Genomic DNA, 14,849 nt, shown 5'->3' with positions numbered 1-14,849 from the left:
TCTCAATCAACGTTTAGCAGCACATGCCGTTGAAGTAAATAATCTGCCCAGATGACAATCTGAGGCCATTCGCATTCTATGGGAAAATCCTAATATTTTTGTTTAGAATGCTGACAAATCTTCCTGGAGAAAGATTTGTATTATTCTCCTGTTATGTCCAACCCTCGGACCTATAGAAAATTAGATGTTAACTAGTGATGAGCAAGCATACTCGCTAAGGGCAATTGCTTGAGCGAGCATTGCCCTTAGCAAGTACCTGCCCGCTCGAGAGACAGGGTTCGGGTGCTGGCGGCGGGCAGGGAGCTGTGGGGGAGAGCGGGGAGGAACGGAGGGGAGATCTCTCTCTCCCCCCGGCTCCCCCCTGCTGACTGCCGCAACTCACCGCTCCCCCGCGCAGGCACCCGAACCTTTTCTCTCGCACAGGCAGGTACTCGCTAAGGGCAATGCTCGCTCGAGCAATTGCCCTTAGCGAGTATGCTCGCTCATCTCTAATGTTAACCCTTCAAGGGACTTTTCTAATGCTCTAGTTTCTCTCCTCGAGGACAATGCAGCTTTGGGGGCTCTATCAACCTAAAATTATAGATCACCTTTTGGTTAAGCACTCTGTTACCACAGTGTTTTATGGTCTACTTAAGACTCATAAGAATAGATTTCCACCACCTTTAAGACTTATGTGGGATAGGTTCTTTATGTGAAAAGCTGAGTTCCTGGGTTGATTTTCACCTTCAGCCTTTGGTACAGAATATTTCTGTGTTATTTAAAGGATAGCAAGCTAGTTCTGCAAATTATGTCTAAGATAAAATGGAGACCATCATACACTTGGGTAACAGTGGATGTATATTCATGCATTACTCATGAGGTTGTTATGGAATATAAACTGTTACGTTTCAGAATGAAATAAGTGTATGTTTCTTATCTTGTATTGGACTATTGGCCCTTAAATAGAAGACTAAAACCTGTGCTTTGTAGTGTCGGTAACTAGTATTCTAAAATAAGTAGTCAACAGAAAAGTTAAAAAAGGCTAAGCTGTGTTAACATAGAAGACTACAGTGAGATAACAATACCCTGACTCCAGATGTCTTGAGAAGCCTTAAGAAATTTGATACTGTTGTGTCAAAAAGATGTCAATTAACCTATTAAACACGAACCTATGTAACACTAATCTTTATACCAAGTAGCTTTTGTATACGCCCTCTTCTTTCTGTACAAACACTGGCAATATACTTAATTAAACAGAATTCATTGAGTTCTCATGGAGAAGTGTCTTGACATAACATGGAGTGATTTTATGCTATTGATAGATAATTGCTAGAAAAATCTTCTCATCACGGGCTTTCATATCTACCAATTTGGCACCTGACAACGAGGTCACCAGATCGGTACTGGTGTGGTCCGATAACAAGGATGTGGTCAGAGCTGCAGAACATTGTCTTAGGTATTATACAAACTATTCTAGCAATTTGAAACAATTTCCGGCCATGTCAGTCATTTCTCTATTGAAACATAATTTTTTTTATGTTGAGAAATGTTATTACTTACAAATAGAAGGAACGAAAATGAGCTAAAAATGTCACCCTTGCTGGCAAATTTGGTGATGGCACTATCTGAGGATTTATTTTCTCTCCTGCTACCCAGTTTTGAAACTATATGGTGTGGTATGGGCGCTACATGGATGCTATCTTGATTATTTGGGACGTGGCACCCATACCCCCATTTATAGAGTATCTCAATAGTAACTCTTTCAATTTTAAATTTGTGGGTATGACATATGCCAATGAAGTGAATTTCATAGATTTCACCCTGATTGGAAATGTTTCTGAGGCATGTGTCCTGTCATCTATCTACAGCAAATCAGTTGCAGGTAACACTATTCTGCATACTACATCTTGCCATCCACCCCAAACAATCAATCAGGCAGCTAGCTGGGTCACAAAAAGAGAGGTACAGGGAAGAGTTCCAGGGAGGCTAGTTTTGAACTGACACACCTCAACAAGTTTGCAGATGAGGGGAATGCGATTGCAGAGTTAGAACTGCTGCAGCATGACATGGCCTTTAAACACCAGATGGGTGTCTGCTGTAGAAAGGGCAGGCTAGACAGGTCCTGGTAGTGGAGAACTCAATTATTAGGGGGACAGACAGGGCAATCTGCCACAAAGACTGGGATCATTGAACAGTGTGTTGTCTTTCTGGTGCTCAAATTCAAGCACCACGGATCAGATTAACAGATTACAGGGAGGTGCTGGAGAGGACCCAACGGTCATGGCACATTGGCACCTATGACAAAGTTAGAGGTAGATGGAAGGTTCTTAATAATGATTTCAGGGAACTATGGTGTAAGCTTAAGGCAAGGACATTGAAAGTAATTTTCTGAATTACTACCTGCACCACATGCCACACCAGAAAGGCAACAGGAGATTAAGGAGGTAAAAAAGTGGCTCCAGAGTTGGTGTAGGAAGGAGAGCTTTGGGTTCCTGGAGAACTGGGCTGACTTTGCTGATGGCTGCAGGTTCTACTGTAGGGATGGGATGCATCTCAATGGGGATGTGCAGCTGTGCTGGGTGAGACGATAGCTAGAAAGTCTGAGGAGTGTTTAAACTAGGGACTGATGGGAGGGCAAACACAGAGATAGAGGGGACTAAGTAATGAAAATGGTGATGGAGCAGTGAAAGAGGTTAGTATAGTTAGAACTGACAGAATAGTTAATAGGGATACACTTAAAATAAAAAATAACCAAAACCCTGTCTGAACTATATAATGACTAATGCTAGAGTCCGACCAACAGTCTGTCCAATAAGGCTGATGAACTGGAAGTCATAATGTCTGAGAAAAACTATGACATAGCGGGAATAACTTAGACCTGGTTTGATGAAAGCTGCGACTGGATGGTGAACTTGCAGGGCTAGTCTGTTCAGAAGGAATCATAAAAACCGGAAAGGAAAAAAGGGTTTGTCTTTGTAAAATCCTGTTCAAAGCCCACACTGCGAGTGGAAGGAAAAACAACAAAGACCTCATAGGGAGTCTTCTATAGGCCACTAAATATACAGAAGCCACCACAAATCAATTACTAAGGCAAATAGATGAGGCGTCAAATTACAACAATGTAATTATTATGGGAGACTTTAACTATACGGATAAAAAACTGGGAAGCCAAAACCTGTGGATCCCATAAAGGTAACAAGTTTCTGTCAATAACTAAAGATAATTACTAGAGATGAGCGAACGTACTCGGTAAGGCCGATTTCGCAATAGAGCACCGCAATTTTCGAGTACTTCACTACTCGGGTGAAAAGATTCGGGGGTCACCGGGGGGCGTGGCGTGGTGGAGCGGGGGGTAGCAGCGCGGAACAGGGGGGAGCTCTCTCTCTCTCCCTCTCCCCCCCACTCCTCTCTGCAACCCCCCGCTCACCCACGGCGCACCCGAATCTTTTCACCCGAGTAGTGAAGTACTCGAAAATCGCGGTGCTCGATTGCGAAATCGGCCTTACCGAGTACTTTCGCTCATCTCTAATAATTACCTAACCTAATTTGTACAGGATCCCACTAGAGGGACAGTCATTTTACCGGCAAACATCAAAATTTTACCTTACCCCATTCCCCCTGTCACCCCCTGGCATAAAATAGCAATTTAACGCGGTTTTTAAACCGCTTGCAACTCACCGATCCGACGAAATATGGAGTTATAAAAATCTTCTCCCTAAGATGGCCGCCGGTCCTTTCCCAGGGATGCACTGCGGTTTTATCCTATGGTGCACCGCAGGTCTTCTCCCATGGTGCACCATGGGCTCTGTGCGTTCCATTGTTGATTCCAGCCTCCTGATTGGCTGGAATCGGCACACGTGACGGGGCGGAGCTACGATGACGACGCGGTGACCAGCTCTCCGGCACGAGCGGCCCCATTCACCAGCCAGAAGCACGGACTGCGCAAGCGCATCTAAAAACGCCAGAAGAGATCAGAATTAGACGGAGCCATGGAGACGGGGACGCCAGCAACGGAGCAGGTAAGTGAATAACTTCTGTATGGCTCATATTTAATGCACGATGTACATTACAATGTGCATTAATATGGCCATACAGAAGTGTATACCCCCACTTGCTGCCGCGAGACAACCCCTTTAATACTAACCAATAGACCTGACAGAATAACAGGGGTGCAGGTTGAGGAGCATCTGTGAAATAATGACCATAATATAATACACTTCTACTTGTCTTTCAAATGGGAATTTTATTCGAGACTAATGAAAATACTAAACTTTAGAAAGACAAAGTTCAAGTAGCTCCGAGATGCCCTTAACCTTATTGACTGGGACAATGTCCTCAAAAATTGCAAATAATAAATGGGAAATGTTTAAAACAATCCTAAATACTTACTGTGCGTGGTTCATACCTTAAAGGAATAAAAGGTTTAGGAATAGGAGAAAGGCAATGTGGCTCAAGAGAGATGTAAAGGGGGCAATAAACTGCAAAAAGAAACCATTTAAACTACTAAAACAAGAAGGCAGCAAAGAAACCCTATGAGAAAAAAAAATGTAAAAAGCAAATAAAAGCAGCAAAGGTGGAGACAGAGAGACTTATTGCCAAAGAGAGTAAAACTAAACTCTTCTTCAATTATATAAAACAGTAGAAAGATAAATACTGAAATTGTTGGCACTTTAATAAATAATGTAGGCAAGGTTGTAGAAGGTTATGTAGAGGTTGTAGAGGGTGATGAGATGAAAGTATAGTTTTTTTTCTCTAACGTATTCAGAGAGGAAAATGAAATGTCAGATGAGATGCAGAGTGATAAAGTAAACTCTCCCTTAAATGTCACTATTTTAACCCTGGAAGAAGTGCAGAGGCGTTTTGCCTTCCTCTGGATCAACAAGGAGGGGTGGAAACAGGCTGAACTAAATGAACATTTGTCTTTTTTCAGCCTTGCATACTAGGTTATGTATGTCTTAAAAAGATTAAAATTGACAAATCGACGGGCCCCAATGGCATTAGTCGCCTCTCCCCGCCCCCCGGCGCCCCCGAATCTTTTCACCCGAGTACTGAAGTACTCGAAAATGGCGGTACTCGGGTGCGTAAGTACTCAAAACGAGTACGTTCGCTCATCTCTAGTTAACAGTCTTGATTAATTTACCCCTTATTGCTGGTCAGTAACAAAATACTCAGATATTAGGGTTAGTCCCCCCACAATCCACAACTTGATTTAAATAGTTCCTGGGAACTACTCAGACTTAAGGAGGAGCAAAATGATATGAGTGCGCTAGCTGATATTCAAGCTACACTCTATTGTTCCCCCAGTTGGCCAGTTTGACCCCTGAGTAACAGAAACAAAGTGTGGAGATGAAGGGGTTAAATTGATCTGGACCATTAGAGTGGGCACATATGCAGTCCCAATTTGACACTATACCCAGTGCACCTCTCACTGCAGTAGTCAGTTTATAACAATTTTAGTTTTTATGTCTAGTGCTGAAGGGGTTAACATATACCTGTGTATATGAGTATCGTGTATCGGCGCGCTATTGATAATCCCCTCACTCAGGTCCCCATATAAAGTACCCCCTTTCCAAGGAGAAGGGAGGGGGTTTGGGTATTAGATATACACCATCTTTCCTAAGTGAGACTTTCTGGCTAGCTAGTTGGATGCGTTTCTAATCCCATTAGTGAGGTGCTGCCAGTCATCACAGCTGCTCCCGCTCACTCTCTCCTTCTTTCATCCTGATGACACAGAGTCTAGCTGACTGTAGAAACGAGTCGATGCAGATTAGTAAGGTAGCTTAAATCCATCTAGTGAGTCAGTGAGGTGTAGCCGGCCGCCCGATACCCTCCATCAGACGGCTACAATGGTGCCCGGTCAGCCAGTAACTTATCACGGCAAACAGCGCCGAACTAGCCAGCCAGAAATGTATTCAGTTTATCCATAACTGTTGTGTCGTTCTTCTGTTATTCCTTTACCACTTCCTTGACAGAGGGACATAGCCAGCACTGATTGGACAATGTTAGAGTGTCAGTCTGTATAGGGACACAGTCCAACCGGTAATACCAAGGTGTCACTTTATGCATACACTTCCAATAATTGAGGAACAGCACAATACCGACTTTATGTCATACAGAATACAAGTCTCTACTAAGACGAACATGTCAGGAGAGGCGACGGGTCCTCCCTTTAAGGAATTAACCCTTTGCAATCCAATTTTGGATTCAGGGTTTCCTAGGGGGCTCTCTCTTTCTGACATTATACAATAGCGCCATCTGCTGGCCAGAGCCAGTACTGTGGTATGGGACATGCTGGAGAGACCCCCCGACAACAGAGCGGCCAGTAATATACAGTGAGAATACCCTGCCGGATGTCTTCTAACATCGAAGCTGTACAGCTTTCAATCAGAATGTCTTCAGACAACAGACAGTGGATTGGAAAGGATTAATTTCATGTTTTATCAACATCAATTCGAAAGTCTCAACTCGAAGTAAAATTGTCTGGAGCATTTAACTGATCTTTTATTACTTATCTCCATTAAATGTAAAATCTGTCCTACTTGACAGAGTTGAGAGCCTCCTCTTCCACGCCTCGGTACAAAAGTAAATATAGAGATGAGTGCACTTTGTATAGCGCAGCACAAGTAAATATAAACCCGACGCCTTGTGACGGTTTGCAGACTACATACTCATGGATATTGGCTGCACACATGGGTGCCTCACTGTATGTAGGTGACAGATTCATTTATACACAGTAATTGTCATACTTTGACTGTAGTTGAAAGAGCTCAGATTACCGTTTGTGAAGTGATAGCATGACGGTGGCTTTGTCTCCGAGGAGCTAATGAGCTTTCTTTATGACAGTAACATATGTCCCTAGTGTAGTTTTACACCTACGCTGAACTTGGGCTAACATTCATTACCGGAGAGACATTCAATGACAATGAAGTATTATAAAAAGTTCTCAGATACATCACATAAAATGTTATTTAACAGTCACTTCGGAAAAACACGATAATGCTACAAAATTATATTTACACCATTCCTGTCTGGTCTGGAATGCCATATATTTTACATTGAGAGCCCCAGGAGGAAAAGCAATAAGAACTCAAAGCGAACAGATACGTAAATTCATTCCTATCGATTCTAAGATATTATTTTTGCCAGAGCAAATAATCCAACCACTACATTGATTGGCAACTGTCTATTCCATAGTGGAACTGTAATACGTCCCCAGTCTCTGCTAAATGCTGGATTGGCTATTCATACTGTAACATTGGCTCAAAAGTCCCTTTACCCAATGGCCTCCAGCACACTTCCCATGTGTGTGAGTTGTGTCTGAGAGGCTCGGGCATAATTCGGGCATAAACATGCATTGGCATGTCCTACTTCTTGTTCATGATACAGACAGGAATAGGATATGTGATGATTTTTTTCACGTGGACCAAAAAGTTAATCTGCATAGCCCAATAGGCCAGGGGTGTAACTATAAAGGACGCAGGGGATGCGGTTGCACCCGGGCCCAGGAGCCTTAGGGGTTCCATAAGGCCTCTCTTCTCCATACAGGGAGCCCAGTACTATGAATAAAGCATTATAGTTGGGGGCCCTGTTACAGATTTTGCATTGGGGCCCAGAAGCTTCAAGTTATGACTCTGTGCAGCATGGTTTAGGGATGGGTACAGGTACAGATACAGATAGATGGGGGGGCCCCAGCTCACGTTTTGCATCAGGGCCCATAAGCCTTTAGTTACACCCCTGCAATAGGCTATAATAGGGCCGTGTGCTGGGTGTGAATGAACTCAGACAGCACATGACCCCAGATCCACTATTGTGCCAGAGGCTTATATGAGTAGCACTATTAAAGACTCTTGATCGTTAGAGGCTCATTACAGTTTTTGCAGTGTGTGCACTTTGCTTTATTCATGCCTCTTTGCCAGAAGCCGGATGCCACACTTGCCAGATGGCGGGCACAGGCTGCATTGTGGCATCTTGACATATTGCTTTTTGCGAGTACTTTGGTTTTTTTCTAAAATGTAATTTGTTTTCTGCTTCATCACAAAGACAATTTAAAGGGGTTGTCCCGCGCCGAAACGGATTTCTTTTTTATTCAATAGGCCCCCCGTTCGGCGCGAGACAAACCCAAGGGATAGGTTAAAAAAAAAAGGTTTAGTACTTATCCGAATCCCCGCGCTGCGGCGACTTCTTACTTACCTTACCAAGATGGCCTTCGGGATCTTCACCCACGATGCACCGCGGGTCTTCTCCCATGGTGCACCGTGGGCTCTGTGCGGTCCATTGCTGATTCCAGCCTCCTGATTGGCTGGAATCGGCACACGTGACGGGGCGGAGCTACGAGGACCAGCTCTCCGGCACGAGCGGCCCCATTCACCAGGGAGAAGACCGGACTGCGCAAGCGCGTCTAATCGGGCGATTAGACGCTGAAAATTAGACGGCACCATGGAGACGGGGACGCTAGCAACGGAACAGGTAAGTGAATAACTTCTGTATGGCTCATAATTAATGCACGATGTACATTACAAAGTGCATTAATATGGCCATACAGAAGTGTATAACCCCACTTGCTTTCGCGGGACAACCCCTTTAATGCAGGGGATACTGGTAAGGTAAAGGTAAAAGTACAAGAAGCATTAAGTGGCAGCAGTGAACCTAGGTTGTTACTGATGAAAAGGCTTATAAAGGTAAGGTAAGACATAGTTGTGTAGATACATACATGCAGTTTTGTGTGGCAGACGCAGCAGCAAAAGAGTGCCATGAAGCTTGTGGTGCCAGCATTAAGTGTGGGATCTAGAGTGCTGCGCCATTCAAGGCAGCACTCAAGAGATGACTGGAATCGCCTGAGGTCAAGACAGACCATGTGAAAGGAGAGGGAGTCTCCCTTCCAACAGGGAACTTGGTCCTTGAAAGCTGCTGACTTCACCAAGGATCTGCGAATGGTGAAAGCTGCAGGAATGGTGTAAGACCAGTCCAACACAACAGTTAGTGTGCACACGCTACAGAGACTATGACGTACACTTATGGACTGGGGGTTATAATTATGCTGGGATTGTCCCGATGACAGTCATACGAGGTTCACATGATGGAAGTTATATAATGTCCGCATAATGAGGGTCATGAGATTCATTGATGTGACATGCGAGATACTGTGACAAGGGCAGGACACTTCGGGATTAACAGCACTATGAGCCATTGAGAGATGTGAGATGGAAATGTATGCGAGTTGTCTGTTCGCACCTATTTCACAATTAGGCATGTTTTTCAACCCCATCATGGCCACTGCTATGTGTGACCACACCCCAAACGGCCTTTTACATAGCCCAATGATTGGACAAGAACATTTGAAGGAACATTCATCTGTAACATAGTATGTATGGCTGAAAACAGACACATGTCCATCTAGTGAAGCCTATTACCCCTGCCCCCTCCCCTATGTTCATCCAGAGGAACGTAAGAAAAAAAACAAAAAAAAACAATGAGGTAGAAGTCGATTTGTCTCACTCTAGGGAATAATACCTTCCTGACACCAAATCTGGCAATTAGAATAAATTCCTGGATCACCGACCCTTCTGAAGTAGGCCGCCTGCAGACGAGCGGGTCGGATCCGGCAGCGAGAATTCTCGCCGCGCGATCCGACCCGAGCGCCTGCAGAGACGAGCGCGTACTCACTCGCACCTGGTGGCCCCGGCTCTCTCATGTGCCGGCTGCCACGCAGCCGGCGCATGCGCAGACCGGAGCCGGCGGCCGGGTGAGTGCGTGCCCCGCAGAAAATTAGGCCAAACCGCGGCCGTCTGCATAGGAGTGCGTATTTTAATGCACTCCTATGCAAACTTTCAGCGGCGGAAATCCCGCGGCGGGATTTCCGCTCGTGTGCAGGCGGCCGTAATCAGTGACTATAACATATAATATTCTAACACTCAAAAAAGGCATCCAGGCCTCTCTTAAACACATTTATCGAATTCCACATCACCACTTCCTCAGGCAAAGAGTTCCATAGTCTCACTGCTCTTACAGTAAAGAACCTTCTTTCCTCTAGATGTAGAGGACGCCCTGTTGTTACAGTCACAGTCCTGGGTATAATTAGATGATGGGAGAGATCTCTGTATTGTCCCCTGATATATTTATACATAGTCATTAGGTCGCCCCTCAAACATCTATTTTCTAAACTAAATTGATTTTTCATCTTCTGTTGGTGAATGAAGTTAACCCTTTCCAATCCAATTTTGGATTGATGGTTTTCTAAAAGGCTTTCTCTTTTTGCTGTTATACAACGGTGCCATCTGCTGGCTAAAGCCAGTGTGTGTGCACTGAGGGGCTCCGACAGTGGAGTGGCTGGCAATAGACGGTAAGATTACCGTGTCGGACGTCTTCTGCCATTGGAGCTGTACAAGCTTCAATCAGAATGTAGGAAGACGTCAGACAGTGGATTGGAAAGGGTTACTTTTAGGGGTGATATGGTGGTGACAGTTTCCCTTCAAGTATACAGTATGTACTTTACTGTGATATGAGTGTTGATGCAGTAACTGGAATTCATCATCGGTAAAGACGGCTCTCTACAAAAACTTTATTTTTCACTCATCTGGACTTTATTGCTTCCCAGTGGAAACGCTGTGATAAAGAACTAGCTAAAGGGCAACTAAAATAAAATAATGTTCATTCTGAGTGGACAATCTAAAGGCTGTTGTGGCTCATCCATCAATTCACAGCTCTATTAGCTTTTCGAAAATTCTTTACCAAGTTCTAGCTGTAGGGATGTGTGTATTGTATCATCAGGTTGATACTCCTGCAGGGATACCAGTAGGATCTACATAAATCCATAGATATGACCACTCTGTGATTAAGTGAGATGTTTATCACCCAAGTAGAACTCCATACATTACCTCTTCTCAAAGGACATGAAAAGCACCCGACGAAAAATAAAAACCATGAAGAAGTACATAAAAGTACATGCTGCTCTTAATAAAGGGGTTTTCTAGACAAAATACTATTGATGACCTATTCTGAACATATCTATCTGCCCCCACATGACAATCCCCCCCATATAATACATATTGCCCCTCTCCTTTCCTGTGGTGGGGGCTGCAATCCACCATAACCTGTGTTGTGCACCCCTCATCTACTGTATGACGACAGGTCAACGGGTCCGGTCAGTTGGTACTTCCTGTCAGCCAGCTGAGCACTCCTGGTTTAGGCCATTTATAGGGCTTTGACTTTAGGGGCTCAGTAACTTTGCAGTTATGGTCAGTGGCCTACTTGTTTGCTTTCATTAATTTTATTCGCTCATTAGTGAGCCTTAAGGCCCTTTAAGACAGGACGAGTGTTGGGCAAACGATGCCCGACACTCGTCCCTGCACATACTAGCTCCCATGCACCTGCACTAGTATCGCTGGCTCACAGCAGGGAGGCTGCAGGAGATTTCTCTCATCTCACTTCTCCTCCCCTCTCCATTGACATAACACAGCAGACGTTCAGTACTGAACAGCTGCTATTTACACTAAGTGATCAGCAATCAGCTCATCGCCCATCATTTATGCTGCATAAACAATGGACGATGAGCTAATCGCTCATCGTTCAGTGTAAATAGCGGCCGTTCGTTATTGAATGGCTGCTATAATAAATGAATGGAGAGGGACGGGGGAGCGAGAGGAGAGAAATGTCCCGGAGCCCCCCTGCTGGCCACTCTGTGAGCGAGCCAGCACTACTAACTCCCGTGCAGAAGCACGGGAGCGAGGACACACAGGGAGGATTGTCGGGCATCGTTTGCCCGACATTCGTCCCATGTAAACCCAGCTTTACTCTAAAACTGATATATAGATACTAGTGGAAGCGAGTAGCTTTCCTTATCTCGCTTGCTGTATTTAAATCAAACTTTTACTGTATATAAATTGAGCAGTATGGCGATTCAATAATTATTAATGCTGCCCTGCAGCGCTACGGTCCAAGGAAAAAATATGACCAAAGGCATAGAATATGCTTTTCCTATGTTTGTATAGGTTTTCTCTGCATGTAAGTGATGAAAATCTGCGGAATATGTTGGCGCATCACAAAATAAATATCAAAAATAAATAATTCAGATAATTGTTTGATATTTTTAATTATATTGATTCAATTTTCTTTTAATGAAGCTCCTTTCACACAACGTTCTTGTCTACTCCGTATGTTTCCGTCATGAGTTCCATGTAAATCCCCGAAAATGGTATTTAGATTGAACACTGGACAGAAGCAAAAACTTTAATTTGTCAAATGGAGAATACTTTAGGCTCTGTTTCACATGGTTTCTGCTAGTTTTTGGCATTGTAGGATAGAAAAAACGTACTCAACTACACTTTTCTACTTTTCTAAAATGCTTTTTGCTTTTCTTCCCAAGATGTTAATATGCAGCGCACATTTGTACTGAACTTTAGCTACTTCATTCACATCAATGAGAAATTAGTGATGTCGCAAAGTTGCATATAAAACCAAAAGACAGCAACTCCATATCACAGGTATCAATGGGAAAAGGGGAGAATAAATCCGGTGGATATGCTCTCAGCTGGATGCGTTATGCGTTGTGCTGGTGGCACAACACACTGAAGAATATAGAACAGTTGCTGCCCTCCTCCTAGCGGATCCCTGGAAACGGGTCCGTGTGCAGAATTGAAAATAAGCGAGAAGATTGGTGCTGCTGTGCAAGACAAGATAGTTGAAAGAATGTGCAAAAACCTTTATTGTATTGACCTGACGAAGGCGCTGGTTCGACTCTGTAGCGCCTAGTCCAATAAAGGTTTCTTCACTTTATTTCTCAAAATGGCCGCCTTTGTTATGTGAAGAAGAAAGTTCATTTTAAAAGAAAGAATTCCTGAGGCTTACAAGGATTTCACACATAGATTAAAGCTGTGAGATGAATTTGCACAATCTCATTTTAAAGCGAAGCCAGGTATAAAATATATTGAAACTCAATGCAGTGTATTAAATGCACAATTCCATCAGCCGAACACCAGAGGAGCACACTGTGAATAATTGAACGCCTGCTAATCAATCTGCTGAATAATAAGATGCTCATTATTCGTGGGCAATGTTTCAGAGTGATAAATGTCTATTTTACTGGTATTTTAAGTGTCTATTGAGAACATGATAATAAATATGGCTTACTACATTATTCTCCAGCTGCTTCTCCATTGAGGCATAGAACAATACCATTCTGATTACAAAAATCTCAATTTCTTGTATGAATGAATCACGCTGGGAATCAATATACTTTTAATAGTTGAATACTTTTATATAATGAGTAAACAAACTTAAAGTAGGCCAATAAAGGCAGGGTATACATAGCTTACTGCGATTAAACCCGCTTAAGGCTTTATCACGGTTTTTGGGCACACTTTTCTTGTAACAGAAGAAATGCATTTGTTATACACATAGAATCATAGACTGGTAGAGTTAGACGGGACCTCCAGGGTCATCAGGTCTAACCACCTGCTCAGTGCAGGATCACTAAATCATCCCAGACTGATATTTGTCCAGCCTTTGTTTGAAGGCTTCCCTTGAAGGAGAACTCACCACCTCCTGTGGTAACCTGTTCCATTCATTGATCACCCTCACTGTCAGAAAGTGTCTCCTAATATATAATCTCTGTCTCCTCCCTTAGCCTTTAAGCTTGCATGATATAGAGGCTCAGTTATATCAAATATGGATCAATATGCTGCAGGATACCATACAGAACCTGTATGCCTACATGCCAACCTGTATCACATCTTGTATCTAAGCTGGAGGTGATACAACAGGGTAGTAGAGCCTCCATGCCCGCCTGCATCACATCTTGTATCCAAGCTAAAGGGGGTACAACACAGTACTAGAGCCTCCATGCCCGCCCGTATCACATCTTGTATCCAAGCCCAAATAGCATAGAAAATAACGAATCATTACTGGAATAGATATAAGAGCATGGCATCACAATGAAGTATGACAAATAATTGTACTATGCAAGATGCCTGATTATGTTTAATAAAATATCCACCTAAAGCTTACCCTCACTAAGTCTGCATAACTGGTTTCTTTTGCAGTCCACCATGCCTGGGCTTTCAGCCCATCGACATTGTAAAGCGACCTCTGCCAGACAGACGCAAAGTGTCCCCTCTTGTGTCCAACCTCGTACCAAGTGTATGCCTGAAAAAACATACATTTCACATTGCTGATCATACATTCAGGATCTAGGAGAGGGATTAGATATTCAATTGTAATACTGTGATGGGGAGACCATAGAAACTCCATATTCCTACTGAACAGCCCTCGTACTCTGGAAATGCCAAAAAATGCACTGGTGAAGAGAGAATCCTATACTTAGAACCAGGTAATTACATTAATGTGCTTACAGCCAGACTTTATAATGGTTCTCTTTTTTTTTATTATGCCATCTATCCACGTCACAACTGCTCAGATGATCAAAACTGCAGCAAACTGACTCATCGGTTGAAGTCCGGAGTTGCACAACAGTTGCATTTATAGCAAACCTTAAACTTGGATGTGCAAAACAGTTAGGCCTTATCTAGATGGTCGCAAAGACCGGGCCTGATCGCAGACCGAATGATAGGAACAAACAGCAGCATAGACCCCCATGATGCTTTTAGGTTAGTTATTAGACTCTGGACTTGCAGGGTGACTACAGGCATTAGAATGTGCTGTGACTACAGTTGTCTAAATGACTTCCTGCAGCACATCTCCATCTTCAGTTGCAATAGGAGTCCTGGGATTTGATAGTAGTGATCTGAAATATTATTTTGGATTACAGTTGTGACTCAAAATGATTAAAACTGTACAGTTGCACTCATCTCCCTGCAGCCCCAGTGATAGCAATTGTGAAGGTGACATATTCTACTGAACTCCTGTAAGCAGATGGC

At 43.5% G+C, this 14,849-nt stretch overlaps 1 protein-coding gene across 1 annotated transcript in view; it reads right to left on the bottom strand.

The window, feature by feature from the left end:
- LOC136578684 (aspartyl/asparaginyl beta-hydroxylase-like) overlaps positions 1–14,849 on the bottom strand; it is a 74,630-nt gene that overhangs the window by 19,333 nt on the left and 40,448 nt on the right. Inside the window, exon 9 of the mRNA XM_066578872.1 lies at positions 13,981–14,118. Within this exon, the coding sequence (XP_066434969.1) occupies positions 13,981–14,118 (138 nt within the window). The remainder of the gene's footprint in view (positions 1–13,980; positions 14,119–14,849) is intronic.

The sequence above is a fragment of the Eleutherodactylus coqui genome, chromosome 9, assembly GCF_035609145.1.
Source record: "Eleutherodactylus coqui strain aEleCoq1 chromosome 9, aEleCoq1.hap1, whole genome shotgun sequence".
NCBI classification, from domain to species: Eukaryota; Metazoa; Chordata; class Amphibia; order Anura; family Eleutherodactylidae; genus Eleutherodactylus; species Eleutherodactylus coqui.
The sequence above is the reverse complement of the archived record's forward strand: the minus strand, read 5'-3'. Positions and strand labels throughout refer to the sequence as shown.